General features: G+C 39.4%; 1 protein-coding gene and 1 long non-coding RNA gene across 4 annotated transcripts in view; one reads left to right on the forward strand and one right to left on the reverse strand.

Moving 5' to 3' along the window:
* Positions 1-605: 605 nt before the first annotated feature.
* The window catches only part of LOC111760988 (uncharacterized), a 65,742-nt gene continuing 44,054 nt past the window's right edge, over positions 606-22,293 (forward strand). For both annotated transcript variants that reach the window (XR_002794489.3, XR_009180387.2), the window contains exon 1: positions 606-3,148. This is a non-coding gene — a long non-coding RNA (uncharacterized lncRNA). The remainder of the gene's footprint in view (positions 3,149-22,293) is intronic.
* Positions 14,749-22,293, reverse strand: part of PCMTD1 (protein-L-isoaspartate (D-aspartate) O-methyltransferase domain containing 1) — a 76,657-nt gene continuing 69,112 nt past the window's right edge. For both annotated transcript variants that reach the window (XM_058275522.1, XM_004479838.4), the window contains exon 6: positions 14,749-17,951. In XM_058275522.1, the coding sequence (XP_058131505.1) occupies positions 17,584-17,951 (368 nt within the window). In that variant the 3' untranslated portion in view covers positions 14,749-17,583. The remainder of the gene's footprint in view (positions 17,952-22,293) is intronic.

A 22,293-nucleotide genomic window follows, 5' to 3' on the forward strand; every position in this document is an offset into this window, starting at 1 on the left:
CTAGGGCAATCTGCGCCTGGGGGTCCTCAACCTTACGTTCGCAGGCCTCTTGGACTCGAGAGACAAAAGAGGCAAAATCTTCCCCGGCCTTTTGGGTGAGTTTGGCAAAGGTTTGGCCTGCCGGGTTGGCGGACTCTGAAAAGTCTTTCATGGCACAGGGGCGCAGCTGGCCCCAAAAGTGCAGGGGCGCGCGATCATAGACGGCAGGGTTGGCATAGGCGTCAGTACCCATGAATGCCGGCAAGGCGCCAGGGACCCCTGCACGCTGGTTCTCGGCAGCCTGCTGTTCAGCCTGATCCTGAAAGTGAGCCCGCCAGGTAACGTATTGCCCCGGGGTGAGGATGGCGCGGGCAAGAGAGAACCAATCATATGGGATATTAAGCTCCCCTGAGAGATCCTCCAGGAGCTGCTTGGCATAAGGACTGTGGAGCCCATCCTCCTTAACAGCCTTGCGAAGGCGCTTGACGGTCTCGGGGTCTTGGGGGTACCAGGCTAGTGGCCGGTTGCAAGACCGTGTAACATTGATGGGGAAAATAGAGGGCGGGGTTGGGGAGAGGGGGAGGTGCTGAGAGGTGGCATGCAGGCGAGCGGAAGGGAAGTCTGGGGCGGGGGCGAGAGAGGAAGTGCTGCGGAGAGGCGGAGCCCAGGGGTCGGAAGCTGCAAGTGAGGCCGGCCCCTCCGATGACGCAGAAGCGGGCGGATCCTAAGAGGCAGGGGTGGAAGGGGAGGGAGGGATTTCGCCCCAGCCGGATGGCGCAGGCGCTGGGGGTGTGCCGGGCGGGATGGAGGCGGTCCCATAAGGCGGTGGAGGGGGAGCCACGCCCACTTCTCCTTTGTTAGGAAGCCCCACGTTGGAGATATCCGGGTACTCGAGCTGTATGTGGCCCCGCAGTTTTGGCGGGCCGCTCGCAGAGGAAGAAGGCGGAAGTTCGCCATTTTGGCCTAGCGGGCCCTGTTTGCCCTTTTGGTCTGGTGGGCTTTGTTCTAGCACTTGCTCCAACTGAGCGCATGCTGAGACAGAGTCAGGGCTGGGCGCGGGGGGAGTGCTGTTTTCCTCCTCCGCAACAAAGGCCTCGGGGGGATGCGCCCCTTGGAGGCAGGACTGAAGCGTAATGAGAGCGGGAATAAGGCCCGGGGGGAAACGCTTATTGTCGTGTTGCGTAGCTGCCAGTACTCGATCGACTAAGAGCCGGTAAGTGTCTGGGTCCCAAAGGTTAGCGGTCACGAGCCAGGGATTAAAGGGGAGAAGGAGGTCCCAGAAGGATTGCAGCTGCTGGATGGAGAACTTGCATTGGTGATAGTCAAGCAGGGCCGCCAGGGCGCGGACTTGAGGCGCCTGCTTGCGCGAAAGAGAGGCTCCCATGACTTACAGTGAGAGCTCGCCGAGCAAAAGGAGGGTGAGCAGGGGGAGGGCGATTAGCACTGCAAGGAAAAAGAGGAATGCCAGGCAGGGGTTGGAGCGGCAGAGGAGAGCTGTGAGGGCGAGGGCGCAAAGAGGGGAGAGGAGGAGGCAAGGGAAGAAGTTGTGGGGGTTCATCCGCCAAGAGAGGTGGAGAGAGGTGTGGCCAGCGCCGGCAAAAGGGAGAGAGTTGACTCCATGGGAATCCTAGGTGCCTCTTGACCGTAGCGGGTCGGTATAATCCCCCAACATGGAAGAGGGTCCCTGTGCAGGGACCCCCCCAGACCACCTTTGATCGTATGAGGTCACTCAGGGATTGCGGGTTGGCTCCCGCGTCCAGACACTGTAAGTTAGAGGGTGGGGGACAGGCGCCGAGGTTGGGGGGGCCGCCAAGTTATGGAGCAAGGCAGTGAAAAGAGGGGTTCTTAGGGGCCGCCAAGTTATGGAGCAAGGCAGCGAAGAGAGGGGTTGTTAGGGAAGTTCGTGGTGGCAGCCGGGGTTGAGAGGCCGGAGCTGCCGTGTGCCAGAGTCCTCCGGAGACGGAGGACGAAGGGGCCTGCGCGGAGTGCCAGGTGGAGGGGACCGCGCCTGATCGGGGCGGGTCGAGGGGGTCTGCCAAAGACAGACGGTGGGGTCTCCTCCAACGGCGGTTATGCGGAGGAGACGGGGGTCCACCAAAGGCAGACGGTGGGGTCTCCTCTAACGGCAGTTATGCGGAGGAGACGGGGGTCCGCCAAAGGCAGACGGTGGGGTCTCCTCTAACAGCGGTTATGCAGAGGAGACGGGGGTCCTTACCTGCCCCAGGACGTTGGGCGCCATTTGATGTATTGGGGGGCTCCTTTGGCTTTGCCCAGGCTGCTCGAGGTGGGGGGGGCTAGGCGGACGCACAGCGGGCGCGAAGAATGCTGCGGAGACGGCAAGTGGTGGCAATGTGCAGTCTGCTTTATTCAGGAAGTGCTGGACAATATATATTGTGGGGTGAGGGGACGGGGCAGGCAGGAGACGGCGTGTGGGGCGTTGGTTGGTCGGGGCTGGTGGGAGTTAGGCGATGTGAAAGTTGGCCGGCGGGGATTGGCCGGTGGTCGTTGGATGGCATGGCCCCGGCGAGGGGGAAGAGGGGGAAGCAGTAGGTCGGGCTGGGCGGTGAGGCAGGAACGGTCAAGAGGGCGTGGCTCGCCCGTACCTCGGCAAAGAGCGGGCGGCCCGTTCGCCAGACAGGGAGGGCGGGACTCGCCCATGCCCCTGCGGAGAGCAGGAAGCCCGTCCGTTCTACCGGTTCCCTCGGCCCACCGCAGCCCGCCTAGATAGCCTTCCCTCAAGAGACATATAATAGCAGATTTGAATTAGGTGCAGACAGAATTAGTGAACTGGAAGACAGCATCTAAACTTGAAAAGATAAGAAAAAAAATGAATTGGAAAAAACTGAACAGGATCTCAGGAAACTGAATAACAATGTGAAATGCATAAACATATACATTATAGGTGTCCCAGAAATAGAAGAGAATGGAAAAAGGGTAGAAAGAATATTTGAGGAAATACTGAAAGAAGAGTCTCCAACCCTTATGAAAGACATAAATATCAATATGCAAGAAGGAAAACATACCTCAAACTGAATAAATCTGAATTGTTCTACTCTGAGACATCTATTACTGAGAATGTCAAAGGCCAAAGATAAAGAGAGGATTCTGAGGACAGCAAAAAAAAAAAAAAAAAAAAAAAACGTATTACTTACAAGAGAGCTACAAGAAGGTAAGTGCCAATATCTCATCAGAAACCATGGGTGGCAAGAAGGCAGTGGTATATTTAAAGTAATGAAAAAGAAAAGCTGCCAGCAAAGAATTCTTTATCCAACAAAACTATCCTTCAGAAATGAAGGCAAGTTTAAATGCAGTGCTGACAGGGAAATTTATAGCCCTCAATGCTTAAGCCCAAGAAATTGGGGGGAGGGTAGAGGGAACATTTGAACTTAGGAGATTGTCAGATGCAGATGTGTGGTTGAAATTATAATGCAGAGAAAACTCTTTAGAAAATATAATAAGGAAGGTTACCTGTTTAAGATGCTTAAGGGGGGGGGCATCTGACACAGGGCAAGCTTCTAGGGAGTGTGTGAGTGCTCATTTTGTCATAGTGGGTTATATCTTTGGGTGGAGACCCATACAATGAGAGTGAAGGTATACCCACGTCCTGGGGAGGACTGATGTTCTCAAACAGTGTATAGCTTGAGAGAATTGGTGGCTCCCAATGGGCAGTTGAGTATGTCAAGCCCTCAGCATTGTTGCAAGTATCTCTGAATATGGTCTTTCAAGTAATGAAGAATGATTGTCACTGTGGGCACTAAGAGGAGGGGGAAAGAGGTATTGAATAGATGGAATCAGTGTAACTGTGGGGCAATGGAAGTGTTCCACAAGATCATGCAATGAGGATATAGGACATGTTAAATTACACCAAAAACGTATAAAAGTCTATAGGCTAAAATGTAAACCATAATGTAAAACATAACTAAAAATTTAGGGAAACGGACTTGGCCCAGTGGTTAGGGCATCCGTCTACCACATGGGAGGTCCGCGGTTCAAACCCCGGGCCTCCTTGACCCATGTGGAGCTGGCCCATGAGCAGTGCTGATGTGTGCAAGGAGTGCCACACCACACAGGGGTGTCCCCCGCGTAGGGGAGCCCCACGTGCAAGGAGTGCACGCGTAAGGAGAGCTGCCCAGCGCAAAAGAAAATACAGCCTGCCCAGGAATGGTGCCGCCCACACTTCCCGTGCCGCTGATGACAACAGAAGCGGACAAAGAAACAAGACGTGGCAAATAGACACAGAGAACAGACAACTAGGGGAAGGGCGGGAATTAAATAAATAAATAAATCTTTAAAAAAAAATAAAAATTTAGAAAATTGTGTAGTCTAAAATATACACCATAATGTAAATACAAATGGAACCATGTTCAAAAGCTATTGTTTCAATGTCTGTACATCAGCTGCAGCAAATATAATATGGACATGTAAAAAGATCATTGCTGGGGAAGGGACAAAGTGTTTGATGTTGGATATGTGGGAGCATTATATATTGTGATTTACTGTGTGAATTACTGTGATCTAAACCTTCTGTGAAGACAAAATAAGTAGGGGAAAAAAAGGATGTAGACACTGAGGAATAAATGGAAGAAATTGCCTTGCCACTGTACATACAGGGCAACACCTATAGCAGTGATGAAAGGCAAAACATCAAGAAAAAAGCTTTTTCATTTTTTGATACCCCAATTTATTTTAGCTTTAATTTTTCTAAATTAGTATGTATTCTATATCTTACCTTTAAACCCATCATGATATTCCATTTTACTATTAATGGAACCTGGCAATATATTAAGCTTCATTTTTAAAGAAGTTTTGGACCACAGAGAGGTTCAGCTATGGCAGGGGAGGAACACTGGTGCAGGGTGTTATTGATGGGGGGGGTGGGGGGCGGCACATGGTTGGGAGGGAGTTCTCCAGGGCATGTATACAGGGTACATAAAAATGTTTGGATATTTTCATAGTGGTTTCAGTTAAAAATGACAACTGAGGGGGTACTGAGCTAGGAGTACCGAACCAGGGGAGCTCTATCACATTCCCCAATGGAACAGCAACAATCTCCCAAGTGCAATGGTAAAGACTAATAAAGATGGATGGTCCAACAATGAGCCCTTGATATTGATGGCTACGATTATGGGCCTGTGCGCCTGAAATATGAACTAGGCCTAGAGCTGCAGGGTACCTAAGAGCTACCTCCTGAGAACCTCCATGGTGCGCAAATGTGGCCACTCTCTAAGCCAAACTCAACATGTAAATGCATTACCTCCCCCCCCCCCCCCCCAGCGTGGGATATGACTCCCAGGGATGAGCCTCCCTGGTGCCGAGGAATTACTACCAAGCACCAGCTGATGATGTTAACTAGAAAAAGACCTTGATAAAAGGGCCAACTCAGACCAGGAGAATATCTCAGCCTACATGTAATATCAGATGTTAAAAACTGCTTTATGACTCTGGACAAAAGGGGGAAATGGAAAGGACAAATGAGTTTATATGGCTATGACTTTCCAAAAAAAGAGTCAGGAGGTCAACAGAGGGGTAATGCTTATGCACGCCTCCGCGGGGTCCCAGAGACAGCCAAAGTAGAGAGAAGTCCAGGCACTGGTTCTCCTGAGGGCTACAGAGACCCACAGGTTCTACGGTCATGGGAGATGGCTCTGGAGTTCACTGCCATGTCAGTTGGCCCTACTTTGGAGTTTGTGTTCCTGACTGTGATGGAGTTGGACTCAGATATGACCTTTCTACACATGCCTCTTCTGTTACTTTTACCAGACCTGTGGTTGGTGCTGGGGTTGGTATATACTCAGGAGACCTGAATCTCTGGACTGTCCATGTGACTGCCAGGCCCTGAGCCTCAGCAGACTCACAACTCCTACCCTCTGGTTTATTGGGCTTACCCTGGCCAGCTAACAGGGAGGTGAAGAAGGTCAACCACCACACCAGGGAGCCAAGAGTGCCTACAACTGCAAGCAAGAGAATTGCCTCCAACATCCGTGTGGAATCTAAGCCCTCTCTTGATGTAGAGGGGGACTGGACATAACCATCCCAGGGTCCACAGGATGGAGGAATAGAGTATGGATTAGAGTGGACTTACTGATATTCTACTATGGAACTACTGTGATTAGTAATGGAAGAAATTGTAGCATTGGTGTGGAGAAAGTGGCCACAGTAGCTGCTGAGGGTAGGGAGAGAAAAGAAGAAATATGATGTGGGGTCATTTTCAGGACTTGAAGTTGTCCTGGGTGATACTGCAGGGACAGATGCTGGACATTTTATGTTCTGCCATGAGCCACTGGGTGGACTGGGGGAAAGTGTAAACTACAATGTAAACCACTATCCATGTGGTGCAGCAGTGCTCCAAAATGTATTCACCAAATGCAATGAATGTGCCACAATGATGAAAGAGGCTGTTGATGTGGGAGAGGGGTGAGTGGGGTGGAGGGTATATGGGGACCTCGTATTTTTTTAATGTAACATTTTAAAAAATAATAAAGAAGGAAAAAACTTCTTTAAAAAAAATCAAAAGCCTAACTGCACACCTGGAGGAACTAGAAAAAGAACAGCAAATCAATCCCAAAGCAAGCAGAAGGAATGAAATACTAAAGGTTAGAGCAAAAATAAATGAAATGGGGAATAAAAAAATTAGAGAATTCTGTATGATCTATGTATCTTTTAAAAATAAATATATATATATTTAAAATTAGAGAAAATCAACAGAACTAAAAGTTGGTTCTTCAAGAAGACCAACAAAATTGTTAAACCCTTAGCTAGATGAATAAAAAAAAAAGTGAAGAGGTGCAAATAAATAAAATCGGAAATGAGAAGGGGGACATTACCACTAACCCAGCAGAAATAAGAGAGATCATTACAGGATACTATGAGTAACTGTATGCCAACAAACTAGACAACATTCATGAAATGAATAAATTCCTGGAAACTCACAAATAAACCACACTAACCCTAGAAGAAATAGAAGACCTCAACGAACCAATCACAAGAAATTAAAACAGGCATCAAAAACCTCACCAAAATGAAAAGCCCAGGAAAAGATGTCATCACAGTGAATTCTACCAATTATTTAAAAAAGATCTAATACAAATTTTGCTCAAATTAAAAAAAATGAATAGGAAGAAATACTATTAAGCTCATTAAATGAAGCTAACATCACTCTAGTACCAAAGCCAAATAAAAGACATTATTAAAAAAAATTACAGACCAGTTTCTCTAATGAATATAGAGGCAAAAATCCTCAACAAAATACTTGCTAACTGACTCCAAAAACACATTTAAAAATTATACATCATGATCAAGTGGGCTTCATACCAGGTATGCAAGAGTGATTCAATACTAGTAAACCAATCGGTGTAATACTTTAATTAATAAATTGAAGAAGAAAAATCACATGATCATCTCAATAGATGCAAAAAAGGCATTTGACAAAACACAGACAGCATTCTTACTTGATGAAACACTCCAAAAGATAGGAATAGAAGGAAGCTTTCTCAACATGATAAAGTTCACATATGAAAAACCCACAGCTAACACTGTACTCAATGATGAAATACTGAAAGCTTTCCCACCAAGGTCGCGAGCAAGTCAAGGAAGCCCACCTGCTCCACTCTTACTCAATATTGTACTAGAAATTCTAGTTAGAGCAACTAGGTAGGAAAAAAAAAAAAGGCACCCACATAGGAAAGGAAGAAATAAAACTTTTGCTATTTATTGATAATATGATCCTGTATTTAGAAAATCCCAAAAAACCCACAACAAAATTATTAGAACTTAAGACAATTTCAGCAAAGTGGCAGAATACAAGATTAATATGCAAAAATCAATACCATTCCTACACACTACTAATGAGCAATCTGAGGAGAAGAGAAAAAAAATCTCATTTACAATAGTGACTAAAAGAATTGGATATTTAGGAATAAACTTAACCAAGGACATAAAGGACCTGTACTCAAAAAACTATAATACAGGGAAGCAGATTTGGCTCAACTGATAAAGCGTCTGCCTACCATATAGAAGGTCCAGGGTTCAAACTGAGGGCCTCCCGATCCATGTGGTGAGCGAGCCCACGCACAGTGCTGATGTGCGCAAGGACTGCCGTGCCACACAGTGGTGTCCCCCACATAGGGGAGTCCCATGCACAAGGAGCGTGCTCCACAAGGAGAGCCGCCCCGCATAGAAAAAGCACAGCCTGCCCAGGAATGGTGCCACAGACATTCCCAGTTCTGCTGACAAGAATGCAAGTGGACATAGAACACAATGCGAATGGACACAGAGAGCAGATGGGAGGGAGGGGGGGAGAAGGGGAGAGAAATAAATAAATCTTAAACAAAAAACACTATAATATAATGCTAAAAGAAACTAAAGGTCATCTAAATAAATGGAAGGACAGTCTGTTTATGGGTTGGAAGACTAAATATCATTAAGATGTCAATTCTACCCAAACTGATCTACAGATTTAAGCAATTCCAATAAAAAGTCCAATAACCTTTTTTGTAGAAGTGGATGGCAGCACATTATAATGTAACAAACACTATTTATGGATGTGATTGTGGCTGAAATGATTAGTGTAGAAGGTTATTGTTAGTTGGAATATAGGAAATGTGTAACAGTGACTTCGGCAGTAGATGAGGATTGTGGTTAATATAAATATAGGAATGTTCCTAAAACAAAATGCTGAAAATGTAGTTAACAATATTGCAATGTTTTTATGGCAAAAGCAAAGAAGGTACTGTATTAGTCAGCCAAATGGGTGCTGATGCAAAATACCAGAAATTAGTTGGTTTTTATAAAGCGTATTTATTCAGGGTAGGAGCTTACAGATACCAGGCCATAAAGCATAAGTTACTTCCCTCACCAAGGTCGATTTTCACATGTTGGAGCAAGATGGCTGCCGACGTCTGTGAGGGTTCAGACTTCATGGGTTCCTCGGGGCTCAGCTCCTGTTTTCTCCACAAAGTCAGATGTAGACTATGAGGCTCTCTAGACTTTGCCCCTCTCCACAAGGTCAGCTGTAGATTATCAGGTGAATGGCTCTGTCTTTTCAGTGGGGTTTCTGCCATGTCTAAGGAATCTTCTCTATTTCTGTGTTCTTCTTCTGGCTCAGGTCCTCTCTTCCTGGGGCTTGCTTCTATTTCCTCTGCATGTTGACTTCCTGGGGCTCCAGCTTAAGACTTCAGCATAGACTCCAACATCAGAAACCCTCAACTCTATCCTTTGCCATGTCTTTTATCTGTGAGTCCCCACTTATAAAGGGGTGGGGACTCAACATCCTAATGACATTGCCCAATCAAGCCCTAACGATAACTTAATTAGGCCCAGGTACAGACCAGATCACAAACATAATCCAGTATTTCTTTTTGGAATTCATCAACAAATCAGGTATTTTATTAAAGGTTAAAAAAAAAAAAAGAATATGGGGTTTGGCTTTGTGGGATATGAATATGATTAAGCATCTTTTTTCTTCTCTTTATTAATAAGGAGACCCTGACTCTGCTATTTAAAAAAAATGAGTAGGTTCATGTCAGAGACATCAGAAGTTAAGCTTTGAACACGTGAAATGTAATAAGTAAACACCCAAGTGGTGATACTAAATGGGATAGTTGGATATGCGAGTCTGAAGTTTGGGGGAAATGACTGAGCTAGAGAAATAAATGAGGAATTTGTCAGTTCATTAAGTGTCCCTGATAATAGGAACAGCCCCTGGCAGCATGGCACTTGATTACTATTCGGAGCATGAATCCAATATTTTGGGTTTTTTTTTCTGATATCATAGAATCAACTTAGAAAAATGCATTGTATTAGCCTTATTTTATAGAATATTGGGAAAATTTCCATTGCTTCCTTTTTCATATAATTCTGCAGAGATCATCGGACTTGTTGGTTGTTTGATAATTAGAAGAAACTATCCCTTACCATTAACTAGAAAGGGATTTATGATCAGGTTTGGGAGAAAAATTACATGGACAAATACATTTTTTTAAAGAACAACTCATTGTATTCTTAACTACAGTACTCAGCCGGCAGACAATTCCTACTCTCCAATTCTTTGGGCTTGCCCAGGACAACCAACAAAACTATGACGGAGGGGTCCCACCCCAAAAATCAGGGAGTGTTTGGAGCTGTGGACAGAATAATTCCTTACATCTGCCCCGGGGTATCTGGGTCCCCTCTCAGCCTGGGGCTATCAGAGCAGATGTCATCCCAGGATCCTCAGGACTAGGAAATGAACAGTCATGGGGGTAGTACAGGGATGGTCACAGGCCAAAATGGATTAGCTGTTATTGTGGATTTACCTTGTGTTGGTGGAAGAACTAGTTAACACTGATAAAAAAGATAACGGCTGCCACGGGTTCAGAAAGGAGGGAGTGAAGGAATAGGTGAAACACAAGACATATTTAGGGCATGAAAACAGTTCTGTACAATAACTGCAATGACTGACACACAACGTTAAGCATTTGTAAAGGCCTATGGAACTGTACAGCACAAAGTGTACACCATAATGTAAACTATAGCTTTGGTTAGTAGCAATGGTTCAATATTGGTTCATCAGCTGTAACAAAATATACCACACTAAGATGTCAATAATAGTGGTAACTGTGCGTGGGTGTGGAGGGGGAGTTATATGGGCATTCCCTACAGTGTAATTTTTCTATAAATAAATGTAAATCTAAAACTTCTCTAAAAATAAAGTTTAAAAAATTCAATGTAAAGGTTTAACAGCAGATTTAACATAACTGAGTGATGGGAAGATATCTTAAGAGATGATCTAGAATTCAATCATGAAAGACAAAAGGTTGAGGTAATATTTATTTTTTAAAAATAGATAAGTGGAGTGGGTATAGCTCAGTGGTTGAGTGTGTCCTTTACAGGTATGAGGTTCCAGTTTCAATTCCTGTTACCTCCTGAAAAAAACAAAAAAAAAAACAAAACAAAAACAGCCAAGAATTTCTACAACTAATGAAAGAGACACAGCTACAAACTACAAGACAAATATCAGGTAGGAAAAATGAAAAGAAATTCATACCTAGGTACATTATATAAAACTAGAGGATTAAAATTGCCAAGAAAGGAGTAACAATTTCAAGACCATGTCAAAGACAAAATCTTTAAAGCAGAGATAAAAGACAGATTACATTCAAAGGAACAGCTGTCAGCTGATTTCTTGATAACTACAATGAAAGCCAGACTGAAAACTCTATCATTCTAGAGAAAATACTGTCAATCTAGAACTGTGTAACCAACAGAAATATTTTTAAATAACAAGGTGAGGTAAAATATTTTCAGACAAAGCTAAGAGTTATGCATCTAGAGTCCTTTACTCACTGAAGTGAAATCAAAAGGATATATTAGGGAGCAGATGTAGCTCAACTGGTTGAGCACCTGCTTCCCATGTACGATGTCCTGGGGTCGATTCCCAGTACCTCCTGAAAATAAACAAAAAAATGAACTTTCATTGGGGAGTGGTTATAGCTCAATGGTTGATCTTTCCATGTGAGAGGGGAGGGGAAGGGAAGGGAGGGGAGGGGAGGGGAGGAGAGGAGAAGAGAGGAGAAGGGAGGGGAGGGGAGGAGAAGGTACTTAGTATAAGCAAAAGAAAAATTGGTATAGTCTAAGATGCAAGAATAATGAGCAAAAAAGGAAAAAAGAAGGGCAAATATGGGAGAAAAGCAAATATTGACTATATAAACATAATAATTGGTGTGCTTACAGGGTTTTATAAAATTAAAAATTTAGGACAACACTAGCATATGATTTTGAGGTGATTTCAGAAGTGCTTAGAGCTAAGAGTTTAGAAGGAAGATAAAGGGAGAATTTAACTATGGAATTGAAAATAAGTGAGGTAAGACTGTACTGGAATGTTGAGAGTAACCACTAAAAGAGCAGAAAAAAAAAGTGTTCAACTTTCAAAATAATAATGGGCAAAAACTGGGAGAAACAATTATCTGAAGAAAAAAACAGGCAAGCCCGAAAACAAAAACGTCAAAAAGACATATAGCACAAAATATCACTCTATAGTAATATTTGTAATCCATATAAATAAGGAATATTTAAATTAGAAATCAAAGATTTTCAGAATGAGAATGAATTTTTAAGAAACAGCTATATGCTATATAGAAATACATGTTATTAATTTAATCCATTTCTGTAGGTATGGACCCATTATAAATAAGATCTCTTCAAAATGTTACTTCAATTGAAGTGTGGCCCAGATGAATCAAGCTGGGCTTTATCCTGATCACTGGAGTCCTTTATAAGCAAAGTGAAAGTCAGAAGAAAAAAATCCCACAACAAGGACCTGAAAGTCACTGGTACAATGAATGGGATTTATAGACTACAATAGTAATATTTTAATATTTTTGTATCAAAGACAAAGAAAGTACTGTATTAATGCTGAAGGTAAAAAAATAAGGGATTTAGTTTTATAAGATATATATATAATCAAGCTTTTTAATGTGCATGTTCTTTATTAACAAGGAGACCTTGGTCACTTCATTTAACTAGTCTGTGCTCATTTACTCATCTTTTGTAACACTAGAAAACAACTGAGCTTGTTTTTAGGATTAAATAAGACAAATATAACTGGACAGGATTTTTGAAAGTAATGATTCCATGACTTTTTAAGCTGCTTTTTGTCTGTTTTATTTTTTGAAGTTGAAATAGTTTCTTAGAAAGGACATTAAATAAGAGGAAATACCATGTTCATGGATTTCAAAATTCCATCTAAAAAACATGTCAATTCCCCCACAAACTGAGCTGTAACTTCAATGTGATTCTAAAGGAAATCCCAAGAATGTTTGTGTCTGCGCATATATGCATGTGTGTAACCTGAAAAGCAGATTTATATGAAAATCTGAAGTCCCAGAATAGCCAAGAAACTCCAGAAATATAAGTTGAAGGGACTTGCCTTACCAGATCAAGATCAGAATTATTGTAAATCTACAGCAAATGAGACTATGTAGTGTTAGTAAAGAGATACATAAATTTACTAATAAAATGGAAAAGGAATCCTAGATAGAGAGCCATATACATGTGAAAACTTCATTTATGACAAAGCTAGGATTACAGATCAGAGGAGGTAAAAGAGGTTTTTCAAAAAATGGTGCTGGAACAATTGATAATCAATAAAGAGGGGAAAAAAAGAACCTGGACCACTATTTCCCACCATATACCAAGACCAATTGCAGTTCTATTTCAGACTTGAATGGGAAAGAAAACATCATAGAACCTTTGTAAGGAAGTATAGGCTAATATTTTTATGACCTTAGGTCTGAGGATGTGGGAAGAAGACTGAATATGACATACTTTTAAAACTGAAAATGCCAGTACATGAAAAGGACTCCATAAACAGGAGATAAATCACAAACTAAGAAAAGATACTGGCAACACATATAACTGGTAATGGATTAAAACAGCTCTTAGAAATCAATTTTTAAAAAGAAACTAGTGGGAAACGGACTTTGGCCCAGTGGTTAGGGCGTCCGTCTACCATATGGGAGGTCTGCGGTTCAAACCCCGGGCCTCCTTGACCCGTGTGGAGCTGGCCATGCGCAGTGCTGATGCGCGCAAGGAGTGCCCTGCCACGCAAGGGTGTCCCCCGCGTGGGGGAGCCCCACGCACAAGGAGTGCGCCCGTGAGGAAAAGCCGCCCAGCGTGAAAAGAAAGAGCAGCCTGCCCAGGAATGGCGCCGCCCACACTTTCCGTGCCGCTGAGGACAACAGAAGCGGACAAAGAAACAAGACGCAGCAAATAGACACCAAGAACAGACAACCAGGGGAGGGGGGGAAATTAAATAAATAAATAAATCTTAAAAAAAAAAAAAAAAAAAAAAACTAGTCATAAATATTTACAAAAGACTTAAGCACATTACAAAACAAAAACAAACAAAAAAAACCTACAACAAACACTTTAAAAGTTTTTTTTAAACTCCTTAATAAGCAACATCCCTCCAAGATATCGTTTCATACTATCAAACTGGCAAAAATCACTCAACTCTTTCAAGTGCAGGTGAAGATGTGTAATAACTGGAACATTTAAACACTTCTGCAAGGGACATATATTGTTACATTATTTGGGGAAATAATTTTGTATCATCTAGCAAAGCTGAATATAAACATATCCTATAACCCAGTAATTCTACTCCTGGAAGTACATTCTAAGAAGACTCTTGTACACATATAAGCTATAAGACATATAGAAAAATGTTCACCACTTAAGTGTTTCAAGAAACAAATGGGACATTTCTACTGTTGAACAATTAAACTGTGATATAATTACTCAGTGAATTTTATACAACTATATATAACATGGATCAATCTCAGAAAGGTAAGGTAGAGTGAATATAAACTTAAAACCTGTATAAAGCCAAAAAACGTATAGTTAGACATGCAAAACTACATTTGTGACAAAACTACAGGACAAAAACAGGGTAATGATAAACACAAAAGGGTTACCTGTGAAAAGTGAGGGATTAAGACTGAGAAGGGGCAAACAGGTACATATATGTACCTATAAGTACGTTGCATATATTTGATAAATATCCTTTCATATCACTCAATATTTAAATAAACATGATATATATTACTAATATATTAATATATATTTAATAATTTTTTAAAACCCTACACTCTTCAGAAGTGGCAACAATCAAAAGGAAGAAGTCCAAAAATACAGACAAGTATAAATCCTAATTCTGTATATATCCATAGGTGTATTAAGATTGTCTAATTTTATATAAAGAAAAAAGAAAGCCAGGCCATGTGAGAAAGATGCTTAATTATATGCAGCTGTTTATTTAAAATAAGTTTCCAAGTTCTCTCATAATTTAACAGGCTTTGCTTCACTTTTATTATCTCAGAGTTAGAAATCAACACAAACTTTGTTTTATTTTAATCCTTTCATATGCTATTTTAGTAACATTTTTCATAATACTAGAACCAAATAGATCCATCAATAATCAATATAGATTTAAATCATCTTCCTGATAGCTATGGTGTCATTGACACTGTCTTGAGATTTACCTTATATTGAATGCTATTTCAGGCCCTGTCCCAAAAGCTGCATGACTTGGGCAAATCATGCCATGTCTCTAAGTATTTCTCATCTGCAAAGTAAAGACCTAGATGAGATGGTTTCCATTGTTTTATCTGATTGCAAAATACCAGGACTATATTCCTAATCATTTTCACTTAATTTTATTTCATCCTTATTTACTATGTCTCCATCTACAATGCATATTTTTCCATATTCAAGTAACATGGATACATTAAGAAGTAAACACAAGCCCAAATTCCTGTTATTCTAAAATATCACCATTAATAGATAAAAGGGCTTTCACATGAATTTTCATTTTTTTACTTCTACCTCTTTATTTAAAATTCATAATAAAGTCACAATTGAAAATGAACGCATTTTAAAACACAAGATACATTTTAATGACAAAATTATGCAATGATCATGAATATCTACTATACATTTTGCTATCAACAGAATGAGACAATACGAAAAAAGTCAATCTTCAAATATATCCTTAACAAAAACTCTCTCCTAAACAGTAAAATCATCATTTAAGAATATACATCTTTAACATATCTAGATAATAGCTGCAACAAAAAAAGGTGGGAGTGGGGGGAAATACAATGATATTCCTCCAGGTTTTCTAGATAAAAATATGTGGGCACAAGGAATTCAGGATTCAACTTTTAAGCACACATTTAAATAAAAACAAAATGAGCATTTCTAACAGTTGGCAACTGGATGAAACCAACTAAATTAAAATTTTCCTTTCTCAATAGAAATGAGATGGGGTAATTTCTTAACAACACCTTAGTAATCACCTTCAAAAGAAATGTGGAAATCCTCTCCCCTCTCCCAGTCATTGGTATAAAACAAATTATCTCCCATGAAATTATCTTTCACATTACTAAAATATGCTCATTTATTGGGAAAAAGGATGCTTGGAATACTTCTAATACTTCTTTGCAGCTATATGGAATTACCAGACTTGAGATTTTTTAAACCATCTATATATTACCAATACTTCTTTTCAAAGAATACTTCTTTTCAAAGAGAATAATGCTCTCACTGTTGTTTGACTGGGTTTCCTTAAGCAAATCTGATGAACTATCATAATAGTTAGGCTGGTGTAATAAATGACACTCTTAAATTTTTCTTTTAAAAAGATGCAATCCATGTAACATTAAGGAGTAAATATGTTACAGAGTACACTTTCTTGACAAGGAATGACTGTTTTCAGAGCCTACTGGGAAAATAAACCAAATAAACTGATAACGGCATTTACAATTTGTTTTATTACTGACAAGCTACAACTAAACTAAAATTCAAACCATGGATAGTTTATGCATGTGATAATAAGCAAAAAATGACAACCATTGTAAGTTTACCAAAAGAAACTAAAGAAAACATGGGAAGAAGTAAATCTGAGCACAACATAGGTCCCAAAGATTACACTATGATTCTCAAAGGGATTTTCAAAATAAAAGGCATCTACATATAACTTTGATGAATATTTCTTATATTAAAAAGATTAATTTCAAAGCAAATGATGGCTAGCTCAGCCCTATCTTGTCAAAGATGAATATTCATATGAATAAAAGTTCCATTTACTAAAGTGCATCTGCTGAACAAATCTGCTCTGGCCCTGCTACTAAGAGCTATCTAAGAGGCGGCAGCTACTCATGCTTATTCATTCATTGTCTGTGCTATTAAGAGTAACCAGAACAAAGGACTTTTAAAAACTAAATACTTTATACAATGGACTATTAAAAAAAAAAATCCCAAAAAGAAAAAAAAAACAATCCTAAATATACCATCTTTTAAAATTCTGGAGAGTAGGGTAACCTCATTATTTATAAATACTGAAAATGTAAAGGATCTATAGAAAACAAGTGTTGTATTAAGAAGACTTTAATATTCACTCCACGTGCTCTTAAGATCTTTGTGAGAGCAGCAGTTATTTTCCTCATGTTTTGGCAATGGATTCAAAAGTAAAAAGTAGCAGGGCTGTTGAATTCCATGAAACTTGTTTTCTTTTTTCTTTAAAGCTAAATTATTCAATATCTTTACTGTTATTGCACTCATATATTGCCCGGAATACATCTACAGCAACTCAGCAATAGTGATTGCAACAAAAATAAGGTAAACAGATTTACAAAGTGTTTGATTTCCTTATTAGATAAGAAAGTTTTCCTAGTGGAAATTCAAACAACTGCAATTCAAATCAGATTATATATGCTTAATCATTATTTAACCTTATATAAAATTAAATTGAACCCTCATTGCTACAAATCTATTAGGAATCAGAAAAGGATTTACAGTACATAAGTCTAGACCATTGTTGCATTCCACTTTGAAATCACTCAGAGTTAAAACAGCATTTTTCCAAGTTTTAAAGAAAAATAGATTTTATAAAAGGGATTCTTTTTAATCACTCAATACATTATTTTTGTTACTAAGACAGAAACATGTTATACTTTCCCCACTAGAATTTGCTCTGAAAGAAATAATTTTCTCTTTTAACTCCTAACAAACGCTACATTTTCAAGACCAAAGGAATTATCAGTAGGCATTCTTTCTTCTTGACCTAAGTTACTTTTCTCTAAAATATGTCAAGTATGCTTTTAAAGATTCAGGAAGAGGCAGCTTCATGATTTTTTCCCTCAGTAAATTTTGAGGAGGCTGCTCTGGCTTCATGGCTTCACTGTGATCTTTCTCTTCCTCTTCTTTGTTATCTTCTTCCATCTTTTCATCCTCCTCACTGTCTAGAGGCTGAGGAATAAGCTGATTACCCACAAACACGTAAGTGTTAATTCTTTGTTTAACTCTCTTTCTTTTCCTTTTTGGTGGAGCCCTTTGAGGAATCCCCTTAGCCTGCATTTCATCATTTATGAAATTTCTAAGTGTGCGTCGAATATAAATACGAGCCAAGTCCTGTAGATTCCTGACAGCACACGGGGCTAAAAAAAAACAGAAAAATAAAGTATCACATATCATTCATTTCTTCAAAATATGAATTTCTTAGTGAATATTTGATAACCGAGAAAGTATAAAACTCTGACTGACTCAAAGATCCTGAGGTGCTTATATGCCAAGCACTATTCTATGTACTGAGGACAGTGCAGAAAACAAAACAGACTGTTTTCTGATCCCACTTTGTGGGGAGAAGAAATAAAAAAGCAAACAACAATAATATCCTTTATTAACAGTATAAGTATACAACAAGTTCTTCAGATTAGGGGGTCAGGAAGGCCTCTCTGAATGAGTGACAACTGAGTGAAGAAAGTTCTAAAATGAGGAAAAGTCAGTCATGAAAAAAACACTTTGTTATAAAAATATTTTAATATAAATATTCTCCATGTATGGAGTAATATCTGATTACAACTCAAATGCTTTTCTAAAAAAAAGATGCAGGAAAATCATTAAGGGGCTGATTAAATAAAATATAGAATACCCATAAAATGGAACATCATGCAGCTTATAAATGAAAAATAAAGCTCTTGAAAAATGGAAAGATCTGTAAAGTCCATTTTTCTATATTAAAATATATATAAAAATTAAGGAAAGGTACAGAAAAATTTGCGTAGTGTTACTGCTTGCATAAAAAAGTAATAACAAATATAAATAAACATATATAGTGGTATTTATGGCACCCTATATGCATAAAAATTCTCTAAAAGAATAAATAAGAAGGTAGATACAGGAAGCATGAGAACTAAGTGCTTAGGGGATAAGGATAGGATAGACACTTTATATTGCATACCCTTTTATACTTTTAGATGTTTTAACTTTATGAAGTACTATCTAATCAAAAACTCAAAGGCAACATATGGATGGCTGCCTCAGTCTTAGCTCTGACACTATTACACGTGCACACACACACACACACACACACACAGCTAATATGATTCTTTCTGTAAATCAGCAAATAAAACTGGTTCGTAGGCAAAGGACCACAGAAATCATGCTGTGAACTCTTTAATAGTCCAAAGAAACACAACTAGTTTAAGTTACTAATGTTTAGTTGTATCAAATACATCATAGAGCCAGAATCTATCCTCTATCTTTTCTACTTCATAGCCATCTCTCAAAGATATATAAATGCATAAACCCTATAACCACAAACTCTTCCTCTATAGCCTGTTCCAATTCTTAACACATGGGGAAATAAATTCTCTACTCTCCACCTGAAATTCATTTCTCCTAGTTTTCACCTCAAATAAATAAAATAATTACCAAGGATCCTTCTCAAATACCTAAAATTAAAAACAAAACAAAACAATCCTCCTCAGACGAACATAAAAATCTTCATTATTTCTCTCTGTATTTTGGGTAGCCTTTTTTAGATAGCCCCCTTCCAAAACTTATTATGACATTTAAAACTCTACCTTTTTTAGTTACTTGTGTGTGGTCCAGATTTTTGCCATTAGAATTACACTATGGGAAGGAAGGGATTGTGGCTGTTTCCTCCTCCTGTTTCCCACAGGGTCCAGTATATACTAGCTGTGTACAGTATGTCATCCCATCCAAAGACCCCTTCATTTTCTTGCTTTTAGTTCCTCCTCTCACCCTTGTTTTAGAGATGAAGAGATTCATGCCTGGCAACACAGCTTGCTTCCTGTTTCTTTCCACTGTATCACAATGCCTGGGCCATGGCTAATCACATTTCAGACAGAGTACTTTAGATACCTACAGTAGTAGATGCACAGAACTCTGGGGTGGGAAAGTTTTCAGACCTATTCAAGGATCCCTCACAGCACATATATATATATATATATATATATATATATATATTCAGCTACAATAAAACCTTTATAAAATTTTCTTTGAGCTTGCCTTTTTTTAGACCTCCTAGTGAAACCTGAAATGGAAAGAAATCCCAAAGAGTCATATTGGGTATATTCAGCTAGAAATGTTTTTTCTGTACTTTCTACATGAACTCTAAGCTGAAACAGTATGCAAGAATTTGAGTTGAAGTTCTGATTCTGCCACTGATTCATTCTGCAAACAGAGGTAACAACAAATGTGAGATATCAACTCTTATTTGCTAAAATGTATAAAATACTATCTGCTTTACCCATCTACCAAAATTGTTCATTAAGTTATTTAACATTCACTCAAAAAAAATTTATTAAACTATATACCAGACACTGTTAGAGAACCAAATTAGAGTCAGTAGGTGATTTAAACTAACGAAGTCTCCACTCTCACCAAATGTATATGTTGGGGGAGAGGGGTAGATAGACAAAAAATACTTAACGAAAAAAACAGGAGATGTAAAAAGAAACAATGAATGATAGGAAGTGGCATGGGGATATGGTTACTTTCGATTGGGTGGTCAAAACAGTCTGTTTGAAGGAGTTTCTTTCTTGAAAGAAACAGCCATTAAGGGCAGTGATGTCTAGGTAGAGGGAATAGGAAAGGCCTAAGAGGTATACAAGTTTAACATGTTCAAGGAGGTGAACGAAAGCTACTGCAGATTCAAGTTTGTTACGAGAGGAAAGATCTGATCATACATTGTCTTAATGACCAGGGTAAGGAATGAGGACTGCAGCTACTGAAGGGTTTTAAGAAGGCAGGGGTTATGATGCCACGAAAACAAGGCTAGGCTCCTCTGTGCACTCTGGGTCGTATTAGGGCAGGAGAGGGAGCAGGTGGTTAGCCTGGACACTCGGGCAGTCCATGCACATGCAACAGCACTTGGACAGGGCTGGCAGTACAGAGGGAGAACACTGGACAAATGTGAGATATATCTGCAGATCGGATGGTGATGGATTGGATATAGGGGATGAGGGCAAAAAGAAAGAATCAAGGAAAGCATGTAAGTTTTTGGACTGAGCAACTGGGAAGATGTTCATGTCAGTTATCGACATGACAAACACAGCAGAAAATTTTTAAAATTGTCAAATTTAAGGTTTCTATTACATACTCAAAATTTCAGGAATAATAATAATACACTGATAGCATACACTTAAGTAAATAACACTATGACATACCACCTGCAATTTTAATAATAATAATATATATTATAATAACTTACTTTATATTATATAATAATTCACTTTAGGCTAAATGATGATACAAATAGAAGTTATATAACTTGCTCAAGGTCATAAAGGTAGTAAGTGATAGAGTAGGGATTTGAACTGGGCTTCTGGCTATAGAGTCCAGGGACCCTTTCTAACCACAAGCAATTAGAAAATGACAAGTTCAAAGCAGGGTCATGGCTGGAGATACAAATCTGGCAATCATTAGCCCATGGGTGACATGCAAGACAAGCAGCTGGATAAGAGCAGCCTGAGATCAGTTTGGGAAGAGAGGCCCTAGTCCAAATGACCTCTGCAAGGAGGACAGTGGAAATAAATGTATATCCTCTTGTGGAAACTATAAAAGAGCTAAGAGAAACTCTAATAAACCTTTTCACTTGATCTGTACTCTTGAACCTCTCATTTTACTGCTATTCCCTTTCAACACCTTAATTATGCTCTTCCTTTGAAAATGCTATCTCCTATTCCAGCATGGCTAGAGTGATGAACCTCTCTATCTGAAACTGTTAGAAGAATGCCTTAACTTCATTTAAAAAAAAACAAAAACATGCTGGCCCAGAGTGAAAAAGATTTAGACTTTAAGCAGATTCTAACCTTAAATTCTAAAATAGTATCCACATGAGCTTCATTTAAAATGTCTTTTGAATGATATGAAAACTTATAATTCTGAGAACCACCTATTAAAATATGCTCAATATTTTCTAAGCTTTAATATTTCCTTGTTTCTAATGCTTTAGGTTAGGAGATAAGGACGAGACAATACTAATACTGGCAGTTATAACTATTTATCTTGAATTTATGCTTTTACCCCAGAATTACAGCTGAAGTTATCTCTAACACACACATTTAAACTCTACTTGTTTCCCAAAGAGTAGGCTCTATACAGATTCTACAGGAACCTTGCAATAAACAATTTCATTTTTATTTGTTAACAAAGATTAAGAGGCCATATTATTTAGAACTAACTCTAAAGAGTTGTAGATCTGACCTACAAAAAAAAAACAAAACCTGATATATTTCCACAGTTATGAAGTCTCTTCTGTCCCTTCTAAAGGGCTTGTACTGAACTTTAAGCAGTGTATCTTTATTTTTAGAATGTATTATACGATAAATAAATATAACCTCTAAGTTGAATCAAAATTAGTGATGAACCTGAGTGAAAAATTACTACTACGTTCTAGAATCAGTTATTATAATATCAGTTATTTTATAGTTACAAAATACACTTGGCAAAGGTTTGCATATATATTTAGGG

The sequence above is a fragment of the Dasypus novemcinctus genome, chromosome 14, assembly GCF_030445035.2.
Source record: "Dasypus novemcinctus isolate mDasNov1 chromosome 14, mDasNov1.1.hap2, whole genome shotgun sequence".
Taxonomy (NCBI): domain Eukaryota; kingdom Metazoa; phylum Chordata; class Mammalia; order Cingulata; family Dasypodidae; genus Dasypus; species Dasypus novemcinctus.